This window comes from Sarcophilus harrisii, chromosome 3, assembly GCF_902635505.1.
Source record: "Sarcophilus harrisii chromosome 3, mSarHar1.11, whole genome shotgun sequence".
NCBI lineage: Eukaryota > Metazoa > Chordata > Mammalia > Dasyuromorphia > Dasyuridae > Sarcophilus > Sarcophilus harrisii.
This window is the reverse complement of record NC_045428.1, coordinates 513,895,385-513,914,960: the sequence shown is the minus strand read 5'-3', so window position 1 is coordinate 513,914,960 and position 19,576 is coordinate 513,895,385. Positions and strand designations below refer to the sequence as shown.

At 34.2% G+C, this 19,576-nt stretch overlaps 1 protein-coding gene across 1 annotated transcript in view; it reads right to left on the bottom strand.

The window, feature by feature from the left end:
- The window catches only part of CCDC81 (coiled-coil domain containing 81), a 70,599-nt gene that overhangs the window by 13,732 nt on the left and 37,291 nt on the right, over positions 1 to 19,576 (bottom strand). The window contains exons 7-10 of the mRNA XM_003764594.3: positions 17,122 to 17,242; positions 9,555 to 9,648; positions 8,988 to 9,134; positions 6,444 to 6,548 (exon numbers count right to left, since the gene is read on the bottom strand). Of these exons, the coding sequence (XP_003764642.1) occupies positions 6,444 to 6,548; positions 8,988 to 9,134; positions 9,555 to 9,648; positions 17,122 to 17,242 (467 nt within the window). The remainder of the gene's footprint in view (positions 1 to 6,443; positions 6,549 to 8,987; positions 9,135 to 9,554; positions 9,649 to 17,121; positions 17,243 to 19,576) is intronic.

Genomic DNA, 19,576 nt, shown 5'->3' with positions numbered 1-19,576 from the left:
AAACACTTAAGAGTTTACCTGTCAAGACACAGACATAATTATAAAACTCTTTTTGAGTATGAATAAAGGCATTTCTAAATGACTAGAGAAATATTAATTGTGCATGGTAAGGCCAAGAAAATATAACAAAAATGATAATACTCAAAAAATTATTTACTTATTAAGGGCCATGTTATCAGATTACCCCCCAAAAAAGTACTTTCTAGAATTAGGAGGAAAAAAATCATCTGAAGGAAGAAAAGTTCAAGAACAAGAAGGGGATTAATTTTTTTAAAATGAAAAAAGATCTTAAATTATATTACACAGCAGTAATTACCAAAAACAATTTTGTACTGTATAAGAAATAGAGAGGTTGATTAATGAAACAAATTACTTAGACAACACATAGAAGCAAACAAGTATGGTAGCCTAATTTTAATAGATCTAAAAATCCTAGCTATTAGGGTAAGAATTCAGTATTCAGCAAAAGCTATTGAGAAAAATGGAAATCAACCTGGCAGGAACTAGATACAGAAGAACATTTCACACTATATACTAAGTTCCTAATGGATACATGATTTAGACATAAGAAGTGATGCCATATGCAAATTAGAGGAACAAGAAGGAAATTAGATGGTAGATCTTTGAATAGGGGAAGAATTCTTTACCAAAGAAAAAAAGGAACACAAAATTATATTGGACAATTCCGATTATATGAAATAAGTTTTTGCCCAAATAAAAGCAATATAGCTAAAATTAGAGAAGCAGCGGGCAATTGAGAAAAAAAAATTGCCACAGGTTTCTTTGGTAAAGGTTTCATTTCTATGATTAACTAATTAAATTAAATACAAACCATTTCCCAAAGTATAAGAATGGATAAGAAGAAATAAAAGCTATCAATAACCATATGAAAAATGTTCTAAATCACTAATAATTAGAGAAATGCAAACTAAAACAACTCTGAGATTCCTCAACCACTATTGGATTGGCAAAGTTAACAAAAAAGGAAAATGCCAAATATTGGAGGGGCTATGGGCAACAAGCACTATTGAAAGAAGTGGCCCAGTCATTTCAGAAATCAAGTAGGAATTATGCCCCTAAAGCTATTATACAAAAGCTTCTCTCAAACATAGTGATACTGCTATTAGGTCTATACCCCAAAAAGAGCAAAGAAAGAGAAAAGGGGCCCACACATACAAAAACATCCACAGCAACTATTTTTGGTGGCAAAGAATTAGAAACTGAGTGTGAGTCAGATAGGAAACCATTAATTGGAGAATGGCTGAACAAGTTTTGGTATATGACACATGAGTATGATGGAACGTTATTGTTTTAAAGCAATAATGAAGGAGGTGGTTTGAGAGACATTTGGGAAAGATGTGTATATGCAGAGTAAAGTGAGCCAAACCAGAACAATTTATACAGTACCAACAATACCACATAGACAAACAACATTGAAATCCTGAGGAACTCTAATCAACACAATGACCCAGCACAATTCCAGAGGACTCATGGTGAACCATGCTCCTCATTTCCTGATAAAGGACAGACTGAGACATATATCTCTTTATGTGACTAATGGAAATTTTCTGCTCTACTTTAAGCATTTGTAATAAACTCTGGTGATTCTTCTGGTGATTCTCATGGTGTCCCCTTTTAAAGACATCATTTAGTGGTAGATAACTCATATTGATGGCTTGCAAATGACTATAATACCTCATTTGTATATCTTTCCATATCCAGTTGCAAATATAGAACAATCTGGCATCTTGGATCCCATTTAATGATGAATCATGCACCTTGACCAAACATCATAGATTCCGGCATACCGTGATAAAGATTAATAGTGAGTGGGTAAAATTAGAAAATATCTAGAATATATCCTCTTTTTGCCTATGAATCTTTAGCTAAACCAGTCAACATAGGAATGGCAAGACTCCTAAATATGGAGTTGGAGGTCCTGAATTCAAATATTATCTCTGCTCTTACTATTATTTACTACCCATTTTTATAATTATTCCATAAAGTCAGTAATCTAGAATGTCTGAGCCTTTATTTGTAAAACTAAAGGGTTGCACTTTATAATCCCCCTTTGGTTCCTTCTAGCTATAAATCCTGTGAACCTATAAAATGGAAACAGTCATACTTGGCTCAATATGTGGTGAAGATGATTGAATCACCTTGAACGAATGAATGAAAAAGCATTTAGTAAGTGATTAAATATGCCAAACACTGAGTTAAATGCTAGAGAAATCATTCCATCAGTAATTTAGTATAACTAACTCCTGCTGTTGGACATGGTAAGCAATTAAACTTCACAAGACTTGCTGCCTAATGTCCTCTAACAATCTACTTCAAGAAACATATTTTATCTTCACAACATTTTCAACTTTTCTTTCCTGAGGGTGAATACATGTTGTATTAAAAAAAACTCCATCCACAAATTCCTTAAATTTAACTGAGGTAAATACATTGTCAGAAATGGCACGTGTGTGTAAAAATAATTAGCACAGAACAGCAATCTTTATAGAAATTGTTATTTTAAGTTGTAGTATATGCATGTAATGGAATATTTTTGTTCTATAAGAAACTATTAGCAAGCTGATTTCAGAAAGACCTGGAAAGACTTACAAGAACTGATATTAAGGGAAGTGAGTAGAACCAAGGGAACATGGTAAACAAAAACAAGATTATGTGGTGATCAATTGTGATGGACTTAGCTCTTTTCAATAATGAGGTGATTCTGGCCAATTCTAATAGATTTATAATAGAGAGCCATCTGCATCTGCAGAGAGCAATATGGGGACTGAATATGAATCACAACGAAGTATTTTCACCTTTGGCTTTTTCTTTCTCATTTTTCCCTTCTAATCTTATTTTTCTTGTGCAGTATGATAAATGTGGAAATGTGTTTAGAAGAATTGCACATGTTTAACATATATGGGATTATTTGCTGCATGGGGGAAGGAAAGGAGAAAAATTTGGAATACAAAGTTTTTCAAGGATGAATGTTGAAAACTATATTTGCATGTATTTTGAAAAGTAAAAAGCTATTGTTATTTTTTAAAAGAATGTTATTTTGCAAAGGAATCTATTATAATTAAGTTCTTCCTCTGAAATGGTCCTTCCAAATAAATAATTTTTTAAACAAGTCTCCTTTGTCATCTTCGATGGAAGTGATGAGTTAAATTAAGAGGTCTTGTATTAAAGCTGCTGTCTACTGTCCCCTTCTTCTCCATTCTACTCCTAATCTTACTATTGATAAATAAGAAAATCATATGTCAGATGTGAGTCAGGAAATATACTATCTTGAAAACCAGCTTTCATTCTAGGAAACTTATGGATGGTTCAACCAAGTGAGTTTTCTCTAACCCCTAACACAACCTATCCGTGTACTAGCTGAACCCCAACAAGGCAATCCTGTTCTCAGGACAAACAGAAGATGCAACATCAGTATAAGATACATGGAACTATGACACTGGGAAGCCAAGTTGCTAAAACACCAGCCACTAAGAACCTGCTTCTTTAGTGTACCCATTTTCTCACACAGTCAACTTGCTCAGATCTGCAATATTCCAAAAGAAAAAAAAAAACCCTCACTATACTAAAGTAGGATTAGTTCAGAAGCTGATAACAAGTAACAAGAGATAGGATGATAAGTAACAAGAGATAGGATGATAAGTAACAAGAGATAGGAATCCTTTCCTGGCTCTTTCTTCTAATCAAGTTCTTTGGGACCATGGCATCCAGATGACAATGTAGTACTAGAACTGGAGTCAGGAAGATGAGTTTAAATTCAACCTCAGACTTTACTAGCTGCATGATCCTGGGCAAGTCACTTAATTTTTGTTTGCCCCACTTTCCTCAACTGTAAAAATGGTGCTAATAAAAGCTCCAATCTCACAAGCTATTGTGAGGATCAAATAAGATAATTGTAAAGTGTTTAGAATAGTGCCTGTCACATTTATTTAAATGTTTATTCCCTTCAACTTCCCCCATAATTAGATATTGTTGCTAACCCAGGAGGGGCTATATAAAAAGATCAAATAAGACAAAAATTTTTGTAACCCAAACCCCCCCCCCACATAAATGGAGTTTATTATATGCTTTGCTCCTCATCAGTCTTTTCAATATCCCAAATCAATTTTATTCTGCCAAACAATTTTTAGACAGTGTGTTCAAATAAACAGTTATCAAAATGTCAAATCAAATCAACAGGTTAAGTGAGGACATACTATATGCTGAAAAGTTTTTTTTAAATTGACAGGCTTCACTGATGGATAATTCATATCAATGTCTTGTGAATGGTTTTAATAAATCAAAAATCTTTCTCTATTGGGTATCTTTCTCCATATCTAACTCATGTATTGAACAAACTGAGATCCTACATAGTTAATAATGGATGTTTTGCATTAAAGCAATGGGTTCTTCTAGTCATTTATTAAGGACCTACTTACTATATGCATGACACTAGAGATATAAATACAAAAATATGGAAAATAATTTTAAGATACAAAAACATATCCTGGCCTGAAGGTGTTTACATTCTTTTGCAGGAAAAAAAATAAAAGGCACATAGAAAAATATAAAATATATGCAAATTTAATACAAAGAAATATTTGAGTGGAGCCTGGTAACATTCAAGGAATTCCATCAGTTGGAGGTAGAGAGAAATTACATGTCAGGCATACGGAACAGCCTTTCCAGAGTCACAAAGGCAGGACACAGGATATGTCCTAAAATTTTTTTTAAATAAATAAATTTGTTTTTACATGTAATTGGGAAAAATAAAATATATAATGCAAAAGGGAAAAACGGTATGGGCATTTGTTTAAGAAAGTAGTATGAAAACAGGAAAAACTGTCTAATTTCTCCAAATTCATCTGACCTATTCTCTCTTTTTTCTAGTCAATTTTGAGCTCAACTCACTATCCATTTTTATTACCTGTCAAAGATATATACTTACTCAATGATAAACCCTAGAATTTGTTTGTCCAGCTACCTACATATCATAAGAATAGGATCTGGACATATCTCATTGTTATGGGGAGCTACCAGGGAGGAACTCCTTTGCCAATGCAGATTGGCACCTTCTCTTCAATTTATAGTCTTAGAGAGTTGCCTGAAGCATAAAAAATTAAGTGACTTGGCTAAGATCACGCAGGCAATATGTGTCCTAACTTCAAAGGCAGCTCTCTACTCAATGCACCCTACATACTGCATAACATACTATATCTCAGTTGTACAGCCTTGGTCTAGAAAGAAAACTGTTCTTCATCCCACTGATTTTTTTCTGTGTGGGTAGTCAAGGCAATCTCCTTTGATTATTTTTTAATCAGGAAGACTCATCCTTGTGAGTTCAAATCCAGCTTCAGATACTTAGTAGCTGTGTGATTCTGAACAAGTCATTTTTTTGCCTCAGTTTCCTCATCTGTAAAATGAGCTGGAAAAAAGAAATGCCTAACTACTCCATGTCTCTGGAGTAATCCTAAATGAATTACAAAGAATTGAACACTACTGAAACAACTCAGCAACAGCTACTACTCCACTATCTTTGCCAAGAAATCTCCAGGGGAGTCATGAAAAGTCAGACATGACTAAAAAACAACAATAACAAAATATTATTTTCTTGAAGTCAGGAACTATTTTTGTCTTTGTATCTAAAGTACTTATTCACAATGTATGTACAGAACACTGGCACTTAATATTTCTTAATTTGCCCAAAACAACCAATTTTAAGTCCAATGTCTATTTCAGTTCCAAGGTAGAAGCCATATCCAATTGTTAGTTGATTGCACTTGCAAGAAAAATTACACTGGCCCAAAATGTTCACATTAAATAGTGTCCAACCTTCATCACAAAGAAGTGCTGCATCAGATATATCAGTAAATAGTAAAGGAGATTAGCATGCCTTAATATAACAATCTAATTTATTACTGCAGATTGTTTGGTACAAAACCTTTTCCATAAAAATTTTATGGTATATAAATTTAAGAACTCAAAAGCAATATAAGACCAGATGACACTCCAATTCACAAAGAATAAAAGCACTAACATTACACCACAGCATCTCTGGCATTCAGACATAACAAAACATAAAGGAAGAAATATAAGAATGAAGAGAAGGACAAAATTTTATCATTTGATAGTTATAATATATACCTAACAACCTAGGGAGATATATACTTAAAAGGAATTTTTTAATTATCATTTTTAGATCAAGAAATTAATACTCAAAGATTTAGTTAAGTGACATGTCCACAGTCACATAAGTAGGAAGTATCAGAAGAGTGATTTGAACTCAGATCTTCGGTAATAAATTGATAGGAAATGAAACCAAGTGAATAAAGGGACAAATTAAAAAGGAAGGGAAAAGGAAAGGGAGGAAGAAAAGAAAGAGAAGTAAAAGAAAAGGAAAGGAAAGAAAGGAAGAGGAAAAAATGGGAAGGGAAAGGAATACTTACATAAAATTCAGGTTTCTCCATCTTGTGGCTTCTGATAGCTTCAGCAACTCCAAGATTATATGCAGCATTTTTCTGATTTTGTTCTCTAATGGCCAAGCTTTTAGCCTATTTAAAAAAAGAAATAAACATATTAAAATATGAATTTGAATAAAACAACTCTCTGAGCAATCAATGTTCAGCAAAAGCCTGCCTTTCAAAAAACAGCAACAGTCCATTAAAATGACACCATAAGTAGCAGATTATGCCCTAAAATGTCCTTTTCTGAATTTAATTCAGCAATTATTAAATATCTACTATATTCAGCACTGGAAGTAGAATGATAACATAAGGCATTGAAAATATACATCCAACTGGTACTGAGCAACAGGAATAGAGAAAGAAAAGGAGAGAAAAGAAGAGATTGAGTATTTAAAATTGTTTCAGCAAAAAATATCTTTTATAGTTGCATACTGTTGTTTGCATTAGAAGCTTTACAACAGTCTAATTATTGATTAGTATTTAGGCTAAGTGAAGCCAAGTAATGAGGAAATTCTCCATTGATAGACTCCCAGGCCAATCAGGCAGTTTACTGTGGAAATAGCAATATTCAAGGAAAACCTAAATAATTAATGATCTCTACAACAGGTATTAAAAGCAAGTGAAGATTCTAGTGACTAGCAGCAATGTTTTGTGTTATTTTTTTTCTTCTTGAGGCAAGTAAGCACTAAATGCCTGTAAGATTTAGGTTGGTCTCTTTTTGGAAGATAAAAAGATCTAGAAGATATTGATTCTGAAGAAAACCCTACAACTTCTTCTTTGTGAGATATTTTGTGACCAATTTTTAAAGGACACAATTATGACAAGCTCTAATTAGATCAATAAGAGCAACTATGGCGAAATTTTTGACACTTTTATTAGAAATAAATAAGGATAATACCAGGGACATAGCAAGGTTTTGAAAATTCTAGACAGTTGTCCAGCAAGGTGATTTTAAGACAGAGCCCAGAGAATTAATGAAATTATATAAATCTGGAAGGTATCTTAATGGAGTGCTCTATATAAGTCTATGCTTAAACTTGTTCTGTTCCTACTTTTTGCCCGGAACTTGAATGAATCTATAACTTCAGATGGCATAAAACTGAAAGGGATAAGCAACTGAACAAAAGAACTGAGAGATTCAGAAAATAGTGACCTAAGGCTAATGAAAAAAAAATTAAAAATAACAAAAATGAGCTTTTAATTACATCACTACTGCAGAATCAATGGTTGGACCATTACTCCAAGGGACAAATGTTGATGACAAAGAGAATGGAGTGCTAGCTACTCAATTTATATTTTGCTTTTGGCTCATATTTTGCATATTTTGTTTGCCATGAGGAATAGACTTTGGAATGGAAAAGAAGAAAATGAAAAGAGCTAATAGATAGTTGATAATTAAGGTTAATTAAGGGGCTTGTGGATGGACTAGACTAGTAATTTCATTCATAGATGGAATACCAGGGGAAAGAAATTCCCTCTATCAAGACAGGTCAGCACCTTCTTTATAACCTAGAAAGTTACCTAGAATATAGAGAGGTTAAGTGACTTGCCTCTATTGTTATAGAGGCAACATGTGTTAGGGGACAGAACCTTAACTGGGATATTTCTGGTTTCATCCCCAGTTCTCTATTTACAATGCCATACTGTAAAGCAAAATATATGATTAAAGAGCACCTGCTGCTCTTGGTGAATTTAAGTCATATGGCCCCCATGAAACTCCATCCTCTATTACTTTTCTTTTGTTGATCTTGTTAGTGATCTTTAAAAGATCATGGATGAGGAGACATTGTATTGCAGGATAAAAGAAAGGCAAATGTTACCCTGATTTTCCAAGAGAGAAAAAAACCAGTCTAAAAAGCTATATGGAGTTTGATTTCAGTATATTAAAATTCAATCCCTGCCCTCAAAAAGCTTACAGTGTAGAAGGATGGAATATGTATATTTATGTGTATATGTATATTTTTTCATATACATATATATATTGAGAGAGAAATATATGTATATGTATACATATATATGTAGGATAAAAATAGAATATGATAACTATGCCAGAAACTGTTCGGGAGAAATGGAACAAAGATGAATTATTTTAGGAAAACAGGGAGAGGCTTCATGGAAGAAACAAGAGTAGTAGCTAAATAAGCAAAAATAAGAGAAATACATTTTCAGAGCAGAGAATAGCATGGACATCTTATACATTTAAACCTATTCTGAATCAGAACTTTGGGATTCTTTTAAAGCAAGAAGGGTCTGTTGTTGCTGAGTCATTTTGATTGTATCTGACTTTCCATGATCCATTTGGAGTTTTCTTGGCAAAAATCCTAGAATTGTTTGCCATTTCCTCCTCCAGCTCATTTTACAGAAGAGGAAACTGAGGCAGACAAGGCTAATCAATTTGTTCAGGATTACAGAGTTAGTTAAGTGTCTGAGGCCAGCTTAGAACTCATGAAGATTACTCTTCCTAACTCCAAACCCCATTCTATTGTCTGTACCATCAAATTGCCTAGCTGATGCTGGGGTACCTACCTGATGTTTGTGGATTGCCTCCTGGTCTTTCAGCATTAGATATTGTTGCATGATACGGTCATCTTCTACTTCCTTTCTTTTCCTGTCTTCGGTGCTTAACACTGGCACATTCCGCTGGGCTCGTTGTAAGCATACATAGCACATCTCCTAAAATAGCAAGTTGAAGGAGATATTAAAGTCACTTACTAGTTTCTTTCTCCCCCTTCAAACAGCCAGTAATTTTGCAAGCTCTCACAAGGTTTGGGATCATCAAACACATTTTGTGGAAGAAAATTTGTAGAAGACAGCTGTCAGTAATGAAAGTTTTTTTTTTTACATGAAGTCCCCAAGATTTATAAAAAACATTTAGGAGTCACACATCCAGAGATTAATGTGTGATGACATGGAAAAGGGATAAGAGTCTGTAGGTTAGTAACACAAATTACTGGCTCAGTTTCAGTGCTAATTGCTTGAGACACCTCAACTAATATATAATACCTTTTTTAAAAAATCATATCATCCTTTTTAAAAAACAGAAATGAGAGATTAAGGAAAATTGTATTGTGAACTTGTTTTTAAATATAATACCTGTCCTGCTTTTGCATGACCCTGGCAAATTGGGGCAACAGGAGTTTTCGGCTTAATTTCCATATCTGGTTTCAGAGAACCCGGTGATTTTAATCTAGAAAGATGAAATAGAGAATCAGTTTCTTTTAATACAACTTCTACTCTACATCCAAATATTCATTTTTTGCATTCTTATTCAAATCCAACTTTTGCAGAGAATTGTATGGTTCCATGGACCTTGAAGATCATTTAGTCTTAACCCAGTTCTGAAAAAGGAATCTCCTCAAAAATATTTTGAACAAGTAATCCTACACCTTTACTTTAAGAACTCCACCAACAAAACCCCACCCTCTGCCTACCCACTCCCTTCCTACTAAAGAAGCCATTTCATTTATAGATACCTCTAATTGTTAGGACACATTACTTTTTATTAAGTCAAAATATATCTGCCAATAATTTCTACCCAACATTCCCAGTTCTGCCCTTAAGGGCCAAAAAGAACATATTTAATGACTCTCCAAAATAACAGCCTTTTAAATATCTCAAGGTAACAATTGTGTCCTACTCTCCTGCCTCAAGCCCTTCTCTAAGCTAAGCACCCCAAGTTCCTTCCCCTGTTCCTCATAGGACATGATTGTGAGTGCACTCACTAACTATCTTGGTCACTCTTCTCTCAATTCCTCCAAATGTATAATGATCATGACAGAGCCACCTCCTTTTTTTTTTCTTTTTTTTTTCAATTAAAGCTTTTTATTTTCAAAACATATGTATAGATAATTTCCAATATTCACCCTTGCACAACACCTTGTGTTCCAAATATTTCCCTCCCTTCTCCCCACCTCCCCTAGACAGCAAGTAATGCAATATATGTTAAATATATGCCATTCTTCTATACATATTTTCACAATTATCATGCTGCACAAGAAAAATCAGATCAAAAAGGAAAAAACGAAAAAGAAAACAAAATGCAAGCAAATGACAATAAAAAAAGTGGAAATACTATGTTGTGATTCACACTCAGTTCCTACAGTCCTCTCTCTGGGTAGATGGCTCTCTTCATCACAAAATCATTGGAACTGGCCTCAATCATCTTTGTTGAAGAGGGCCACATCCATCAGAACTGTTGTTCATATAGTCTTGTTGTTGTATATAATGATCTCCTGGTTCTGCTCACTTCACTCAGCATCAGTTCACGTAAGTCTCTCCAGGCCTTTCTGAAATCCTCCTGTTGGTCATTTCTTACAGAACAATAATATTCCATAATATTCATATACCACAATTTATTCAGCCATTCTCCAACTGATGGACATCCATTCATTTGCCAGTTTCTGGCCACTACAAAAAAAGCTGCCACAAACATTTTGGCACACACAGGTCCCTTTCCCTTCTTTAATATCTCTTTGGGATATAAGCCCAGTAGTAACACTGCTGGATCAAAGGGTATGCACAGTTTGATAACTTTTTGAGCATAATTCCAAATTGCTCTCCAGAATCGTTGGATGTATTCACAGTTCCACCAACAATGTAACCGTGTTCCTGTTTTCTCACATCCCCTCCAATATTCGCCATAATCTTTTCCTGTCGTCTTAGCCAATCTGAGAGGTGTATCATCTTTTTTTCTGAACATTATGCTTCTTTCAGTGTAGCTGAGTGGTGCCATGGGCAGAATGCTAGGCATAAAGTCAGGAAGACTCATCTTCCTGAGTATAAATGTGACCTCAAAACACAAGCTGTGTGACTCTGGACAAGTCACTTACCTCTGTTTGCCTCAGTTTCCTCATCTATAAAATGAGCTGGAGAAGGAAATGGCACCCACTCCAGTTTCTCTGACAAGAAAACCCCAAATGGGGTTGTAAAGAGTTGAACTCTACTGAAACAACTCAGCAACAACAAATGCTTCTTTCAATTCTACAACCTAATGTTACTAATTTAACTTTTTCATATGAATTGCTTTCTAGCCATGCTGCCCAAATCCAGGACATGTGTAGTTTATGTTTTGAGCCCAGGGATAGAACTTTACATAAATTTATCTCTTTTAAATGCTGCCCACAGATTTTACATACTTTACTATGATATTTTAATGACTGTGATAGCATCAATATAGACATACCTTTAGACCAGTGCAGATGAAAATTCATCCATGCCTTTTAAAGCTCCTGGTTATATGCCTGGTATATAATAACTAGCTAATAAATTAATGTCCTCCATTTTCCCCCTTATCTAATATAATTCTGGTCCTTGTCTTCCTACATTTAGAGATGACCTACCCAATATTACTGGAGGTCTTTAATTCTTTTCAAACAACAGTGACACCAAAAGTCACTAACTTCCATTACTGAACAATTTTATTTGCTAAAATAATGATTTTATGTCATCTTGAAACTGACTCTCTATGGTCTCCTTTACAATGAACAAAAATATAAATAATTGATATTTCTGCAGCATTTTACAGTTTAAAAAGCATTTTCTAATAACTACTTACTATTAGGTAGAGGAAAATAACAAGACATGTTACCTTATTATTTTCTGGTTTACATGCAATAGCTCTTTGAGGTAGATTACTTGTCAATAGAAAATTATGACCATTTTAAAGACAAAAACACTGAGTCAGATAAATAAAATAATTTACCTAACCTCATACATCTTACAATTAATAAATTCAGAACTAGAATTTTGATTATTTCCCTCTACCACATTATCTTCCTATTGTTATATCATGCTGCATCAATACAAGTCAAATTAACAATTATGTACAAAGCACTTTTTGTGTTCTAGGCGCTGTATTAGATGCTGGGGGTTCAAAGAAAGGACAAAAGTTTCTGCTCTTAAGGATCCCATAGTCTAGTAAAGGGGGAAGACAACATGGAAACCTGTGGACAAAAAAAAGGATGTACAGGACAAATTTTAGAAAAAGAAAAAAGAGCATCAGAAAAGGTTTCTTGCAGAAGGTAAGATTTTATTTGGAACTTGAAGGCAGGAGATAATGATTAGCAAGAGAGAATAACAGGGATAAGGGACACCAAATGAAACTGTAGAATTGGAAGATGGGGTATCTTCTTCTAGGAACAGCAATAGGTTAGTGTCACTGGAATACAGAGTACATAGAGGGAATGATCTGGGAAGATAGTAAGGGACCAGGGGACAAAGGACTTTAAAAAACCAAAGACTGTATATTTGATCTTAGCATAATAGGGAACGATTAGAAGTTAATGAATAGGGGAGAGGAGTGACACTGTCAGGCTCCCTTTGTTTTAAGGAGATCAACTTGATAGCTGAGTGGAAGATGGACTAAAGTTGCAGTATATCACAAAACCATGATGACTGGGTTCCATTACATTGAGATATATAATCTGAGGCCCTCAGTATGACAAGATCCTTTTATACCTCTTTAATTGATTCATTATCACACTCACCACCATATTTTTTCAAACCTGGTAAAAAATCTTTCCAAACTTCCTCTTCTTTTCAGCTGAGAACACTGTCTCCTACTGCAATGAAAAAACTGAGTCACCTATCAAGAGCTCCCTTTTCTCACCACTTCCCCATCTTATATCACTCAGATGTTTTCTATTATGATCTCCTCCTTCACCTCCTTCTTGTCTCCCATGAAGAGTTGACTCTTGCTAGGGCAAACCTCTCTACATGCCCTCAAAAAAAAAAAGAAAACAAAAAACCTTCAGTGGATCTATCCATCCCCATTAGCTAGCATCCTCTATCTCTCTTGCATTTATTTCATGATTTTAACCATGAAGAGAAGGCTCTTACCAATTCATGCATCTATTTTTTTTGCTCACTTTTTAACTTTTGGTAGTCTGGATTCCGACTCCATCATTCTACTAAAACTACTCTCTTCAAAGTACCAATAATCTCAACTCCCATATCTAAGGGCAATACTAATATTTAATAATAATTGTATTATAATAACATTTATTATAATAACTAATATTTCTTTATGTGCAGCTTGTGACAATGATTCTCTTCCAAGCTGTCATGACACTTGCTCTCCTGCTTCTCCTTCCATCTGTCTTGACTACTACTTCTGGGTCCCATTTGTTGGATCATCACACAGATTTTGCCTTCATCTATATTTTGAAATATGGAATGTTTCCTGGTTTCTAGGTCTTAGAGCCTTTCCCATCTCTCCATCATTCTGCAAAGGTTACCAACACCAGTTTCACAATTCTGTTTGTATATTTTTCCCATACTAAGGGATATAATACAATTCAGCTCTGATAACTAGAATTCATTAAGGACAAGAATGAGCAGGTCTATAAATCCATCTTCTCATTGTGAGACTCTTCAATCCATCTAGTCTGCTCCCTTATTTCCAATATGAGAAGTATCTTCATGGAGAATGAATTTGATGTTCAGTGTGTTCTTTAAGCAATTCCTTTTTCCTTCAACTTCAATTGCTTGAGTAGAATTTGATGTTCAATGTGTTCTTTAAGCAATTCTTTTTTCCTTCCTCCAACTTCAATTGCTTGAGTAAGAGTGCCCTAGTTCATTTTCAGCAAATGTATAGTGCTAGACGACTTGGAGAAAGGAAAGATCTGGAGTTATAAGACACTTATTAGCTGGTGACCAAAAGCACTTAAACTCTTACAAAGCCAGTTTCTTCTGTCTGAAGTAATATTTAACTTATTTCAGATGATTAATGGGAGGGTCAAGTGAAATAGAGTAAGTCTATGAACTGATGCTAAATTAAGTGAGCAGAATCAAGAGAACACTGTGCACAGTAACAAGATTATGTAATGATCAGCTGAGACGGACTTGGTTCTTTTCAACAATGAGGTGATACAAAGAAAATTCAATAGATTTGTGATGGAGAGAGCCATCTGCACACAGAGAGAACTATGGAGATTGAATGTAGATCAAAGCATTGTATTTTCACTTTTTTGTTGTTTGCTTGTTTTTTCCCCTTTCTCTCATTTCCTTTTTGATCTGATTTTTCTTTCACAGCATGGCAAATATGGAAATATGTTAAAAAGAATTGCATATATATAATCTATATCAGATTGCTTGCTATCTTGGGAAGAGGGGGAGACAGAGAAAAATTGCAACACAAGGTTTTGCAAAGATGAATGTTGAAAATTATCTTTGCATGTATTTAGAAAAATAAAACACTACTTAGAAAATAAATAAATAAGAGGCCAGTGTTTTGCAAACCTGAAAGTGCTACACAAATGTCAGCTACTACTATTGTGCCCCAGAAGGTAAGAAATACATTTCAGTAAACCAAGAAAATTATTTTATTTCTCATTTTTCCACTTTCCTCAACAGATACAAATACATCTTAGCCAAAGCAACATAGTCAAAGTGACAGGATCCTCTGTAGTAACTTAAAACCTGTAATAACCATGAGATCACTTTGACTACTTTACCAGCTGTGACAACATAAACACCTGCAGGAAAAAAAAACCCACCACTGAAAGCACTAATATAGCATAACTAGAGAAATGCAACTAGAAAGCTAACCAGCCTCTCAAAGATAATCCTCTCCACCCAAGGAGAGGTCAATGATCACTGCTTGCCTTGAGAGGAATATGGGTTATATTAGTCTGTGGAAAAAAATTCTCTCCAGATTAATAACTTTTTGTCCCAAAAATTGCAGTGCTTCAAATACCTTTGGATAGTTGTGAGTCAAATTTTCCTGGACTTTTAAAATAATCTCCCCAAGCAGCACCACCTTGTTCTTAATGCCTTATCTTCTACTACTGGGAAACAAAACTTGGCACAAACATGTTCTTCTAGATAGGGAGTAAACATTTTTAAACAGTAAAGGACTATTTTATTTAACATTGATATCTTCAAAAAAACATTTGTATGAACATGAAATTTCTCATTTCATAGGAATGGGAATTTTAAGTTTACTAGTTTTCATATTGAATAAGAATCAGTGCCCTTTTTCAGAAAGGAATGTTGTTAACTTTAGGATAAATGAATACAGCAAAAGAGAGAAAAACTAGGACAAACAAATGAGGAATATAGGCGATTGCTTTATTGATGATGATCCTGATGACAAAGAAAAAAATAGAGCAATAAGGACAAATTTTTCCATAGATTATATATGGGTTTATATAAATAATACTCAATAAATCAATTAACAAGCATTTATTTATAAAGTGCTTTTTATGTGGCAGGCAATGTAGTAGGTTCTGATGACAAAAATACAAAAAATGAAACAATCCTTATATATTTTTCCCAAGGGATATAATGTAGTTTTCAATCCTGGAGACTATTTAATTCATTAAGGTTAACCACAATGAGTAGTTCTATAGATCTTTCTTCTCACTTTGAGGCAGTCTATTATATATGACTAATCTCAAGAAGATTACATTCTAATGGGATGGAGGGGAGAGAAAAATATAGACAAAAATAAGCATGCATGAAACATCAAAAAATCACATATAAGAAAATTGGAGGTAAGGGAAAGTCAGTAGCACCTGGGAAAGAGAGGAACCAGGAAAAGCTTCATTCAGAAGGTTTAAGGCTTGAGTCTTGAAGGAAACCCCAGACTCCCAGAGACAGAGGCAAAGAAGGAATATACTACAGCCATAGGGCACAACCAATGCAAAAGCACTGAAATGGAAAATGGAGGATTGTAGATGAGGAAAAGAAAGGAGGCCAGTTTGGCTTAATGGTAAGAATACACAGAGTGAAATAATATTTTAATTAGCCTGAAAAAGTAGAATGAGGACAAATTTTGAATACATATATTATATATATATATTTAATATTTAATTATCCTGGAAAGTAGAATGAGGGCAAATTTTGAATATATATATTATTCTTAAAATTATATTATCCTTATAATAAATTCTTAGAATTATATATATATGTGTGTGTGTGTATATACATATATATATACATATATAAAATTCTAAGACATAGTAATAGTAACAAGACTTTGTAATATTCTTCCATGACAAGGTACTTTTTTTGCCAGTGGTTAAGATCTGAAATTTTCATTTCTTCTGTGTAACTTTGTCCACCTAAGGATTTAACAGGATTTTACTTTTTATATAATATTTTAAACCATTGTCTAAGGTAGGTAGAGTATTAAGTAGTATTATATCAACAAGTATTATATCCATTTTACTATAAAGAAAACAGAAACCTATAGAATAAAATGAACTGTCCAGGTTAGGTCACACATCCAATAGACAGCAAAACTAGGATTCGAATACAGATTTTCTGTTCCCCATTAAGTATGGTGCTCTTTCTATTATAGAATGGTGCCCTTTTATTTATATCACCCTTTCCAGAAGTCCTGGACCAAGTTAGGAAGAGATCTCCTGACTAGCATCACACTGAGGAGACACGACACCATTATGAATATTTTCTAAGTGAAAATACTCATGAAGGAGGACTAAAGGGTGAAGTTCCCATCAAAAATATGGCCAAAAATTAGTTCACAAAACAAAGGCTTAGCCTCAGTTGCTATCAATAGATTACATTCCTAAACTTACTGCCACGTGAGTGAAATGTTAAGATTTTTTAAAATGACTCATTCTTTAAGTATGCGAGAAAAATGCCAATTTAAAAAAAAAAAAAAAAACATTTTTAGGACTCTTAGGGAATGACTCACCTTTCAGGAGCTGAAGGCTTTAGACTATTGTTCTTCTCTACCCGGTCTATCAAGTTGATTCCTGTCACTTTGACAGGAGAGATAGCTTGCCTTGCTCGGAGCCTCTTGGCTGAAATACTTTCTGTAAAATGAAGAATAAAGAGAAATAGAAGCCTCCAAAGCAGATTTTAAAATTCATTTTAAATATGAATTTTCCATTCTCACCTGAATATTAAATGGATATTAAGTCAAATAAATTCCATTATTTGTGGAATGCTAGATTCTGAGATTGGATGACACTCTCATCATCTTAAATTGACGGTTTTTACTCCATCATAGTCAATCAGCAAATATTTAATGGGTGCCTACTACACTCAAGAGACTGGAGGAAATTCAAAGATATACAAGACAGTGAGTGCTGCCCTCAAAAAGCTTATAATTAGTGATATAAGACATAAATATATGATTTGTTAAATATCAGTAATGGTTCAAAGCTGCAAAATTAAATTTGTTGTTTAGTTGGATCAAACTCTTTTGACTCCACTTGGAGTTTTGATGGCAAAGATACTAATAGTGATTTGTCATTTCTTTCTCCAGCTCATTTTACAGATGAAGAAACCGAGTCATATATTGTTAAGCGTCTGAGACTGGACACTTTCATTTTTCCTAAATTGTGGCCTGCAGTTCTATCTAATCACCACTGAGCTGCCTTAGCAAAAATAAGATACCACTACTAAACGAATGGTACAGGTGTTAAGTGGTATGAATTTAGAAGAAGAAAAGATTTCTTCCTGGAGAAGGTAGGATTGGGCCTTGAAGGAAAAGAAGGTTGTGAGTCAGTGCATAGCAATGAGGGAATACATCCCAGGCAGAAAAGATATAATGTGGACACAATGACCAGCCACAATTCCACAGGATTCACGAAGCTTGCTACTCACCTCCAGAAAGAGTGTGCATATTGAGGCATGTTTGGCAGGGAAGGAGAAGGGGAGATAGAAATTTAGGGGGTTTTTTTGACTATACATCTGAATAACAGGTTTTTTCCCCTTGCTTTTTTTAAGGTGGGAGGGAATAGGGATAAAAGGGGGAGAAAGGAAGAGAATATGAATCTAAAAATAAAATAAAATTTAATTTAATGAAAGTAATGTAAGAACAAGCAGAGAGGCCAAAAAAGCCCAAGCTATGGTGGTATATAATAGATAAATTTGACTAACGTGGAAATTTTCTATAGGGGAAGCAGTAGGAGTTGGATATTATGGAGGGCTAAGGAAGGAAGTTTAGAGTGGTTAGTTAGTGTAATAAGTGGAATGCCAGAACTAGAATCAGGAAGGCTCATTTTTCTGAATTTTGAAATATGACCTCAGACACATACTATCTGTATAACCCTGGGCAAGTCAGTTAACCTTTTTTAATTCAGTTTTCTCATTTATAAAATGAGTTAGAGAAGGAAATGGCAAACCACTTCAGTATCTTTGCTAAGAAAACCCCAAATGAGATCACAAAGAGTTGGACACAACTAAAAAATAAACTCAATAACAACAAGGAGGTTTGGACTTTATCCTATAAATTTTTATTGTTTTGTTGAATAAGAATGTATGGAAGATTTCTAAGCCAAGATGTGAGTTGATGATAATAGAGCAAGTCACAGAACCTTTCTTCACCCAATGCAGAGGCAGATTCTCTGCAGTAATTATGGCTGTTACACAACCATCTAACTAGAGGTGCTTTTAAGATGAAGATGAAAAGCTGATGAAAGGAATTTTAAACCTCACATTAATATGACCTGACCTGACAACAAAGAAATTTAATTTTAAAAGGATTTTAAATAGAGTGGTGACAAATGAATCACAAAATTGCAATACTTCTTATACTCTTCCTGAAAAAATTAGAAACTGGAAACCAAAATTGTAATTCTTACAGCTTCTAAAGATAATTTCTTTACTACTGTTCCAAAAATGAGAGACACATTGACAAACACAAAGCAAGTGGGGATAGGGAGTGAAAGGCAAAGTTATACCCGCAAAATAATTTTCCCTGTATGTCCAGTTACTCTGCTTAAAATTTTCATTTGTATAATCATAGAATCTAAAAGGTGAAAGGGATCTTGAAGGCCATCTAACTCATCCAAAGAATACTTTTTTGAATGAATTGAGGCACTGTACTCTGAAAATTTTTTGTTTGTTTGTTTTTCTTGCTGAGGCAATTGGGGTTAAGTGACTTGCCAGGGTCACACAGTTAGAAAGTGTTAAGTGTTTGAGACCAGATTTGAACTAGATCCTTCTGACTCCAGGGCTCGTGCTCTAGTGACTGCACCAACTGCCCCAGCTCTAGAAAAGTTCTGGAAAATTTAGGTTAAAAGGCAAATATTTTAACTAAAGACAATTCACTAAATTTATTATTATCTTTTAATATCACAGTATACCTGAATATTACAATATTACTTTAGCCTGTCATGTAGGAAGTCTATTAGTAAAGG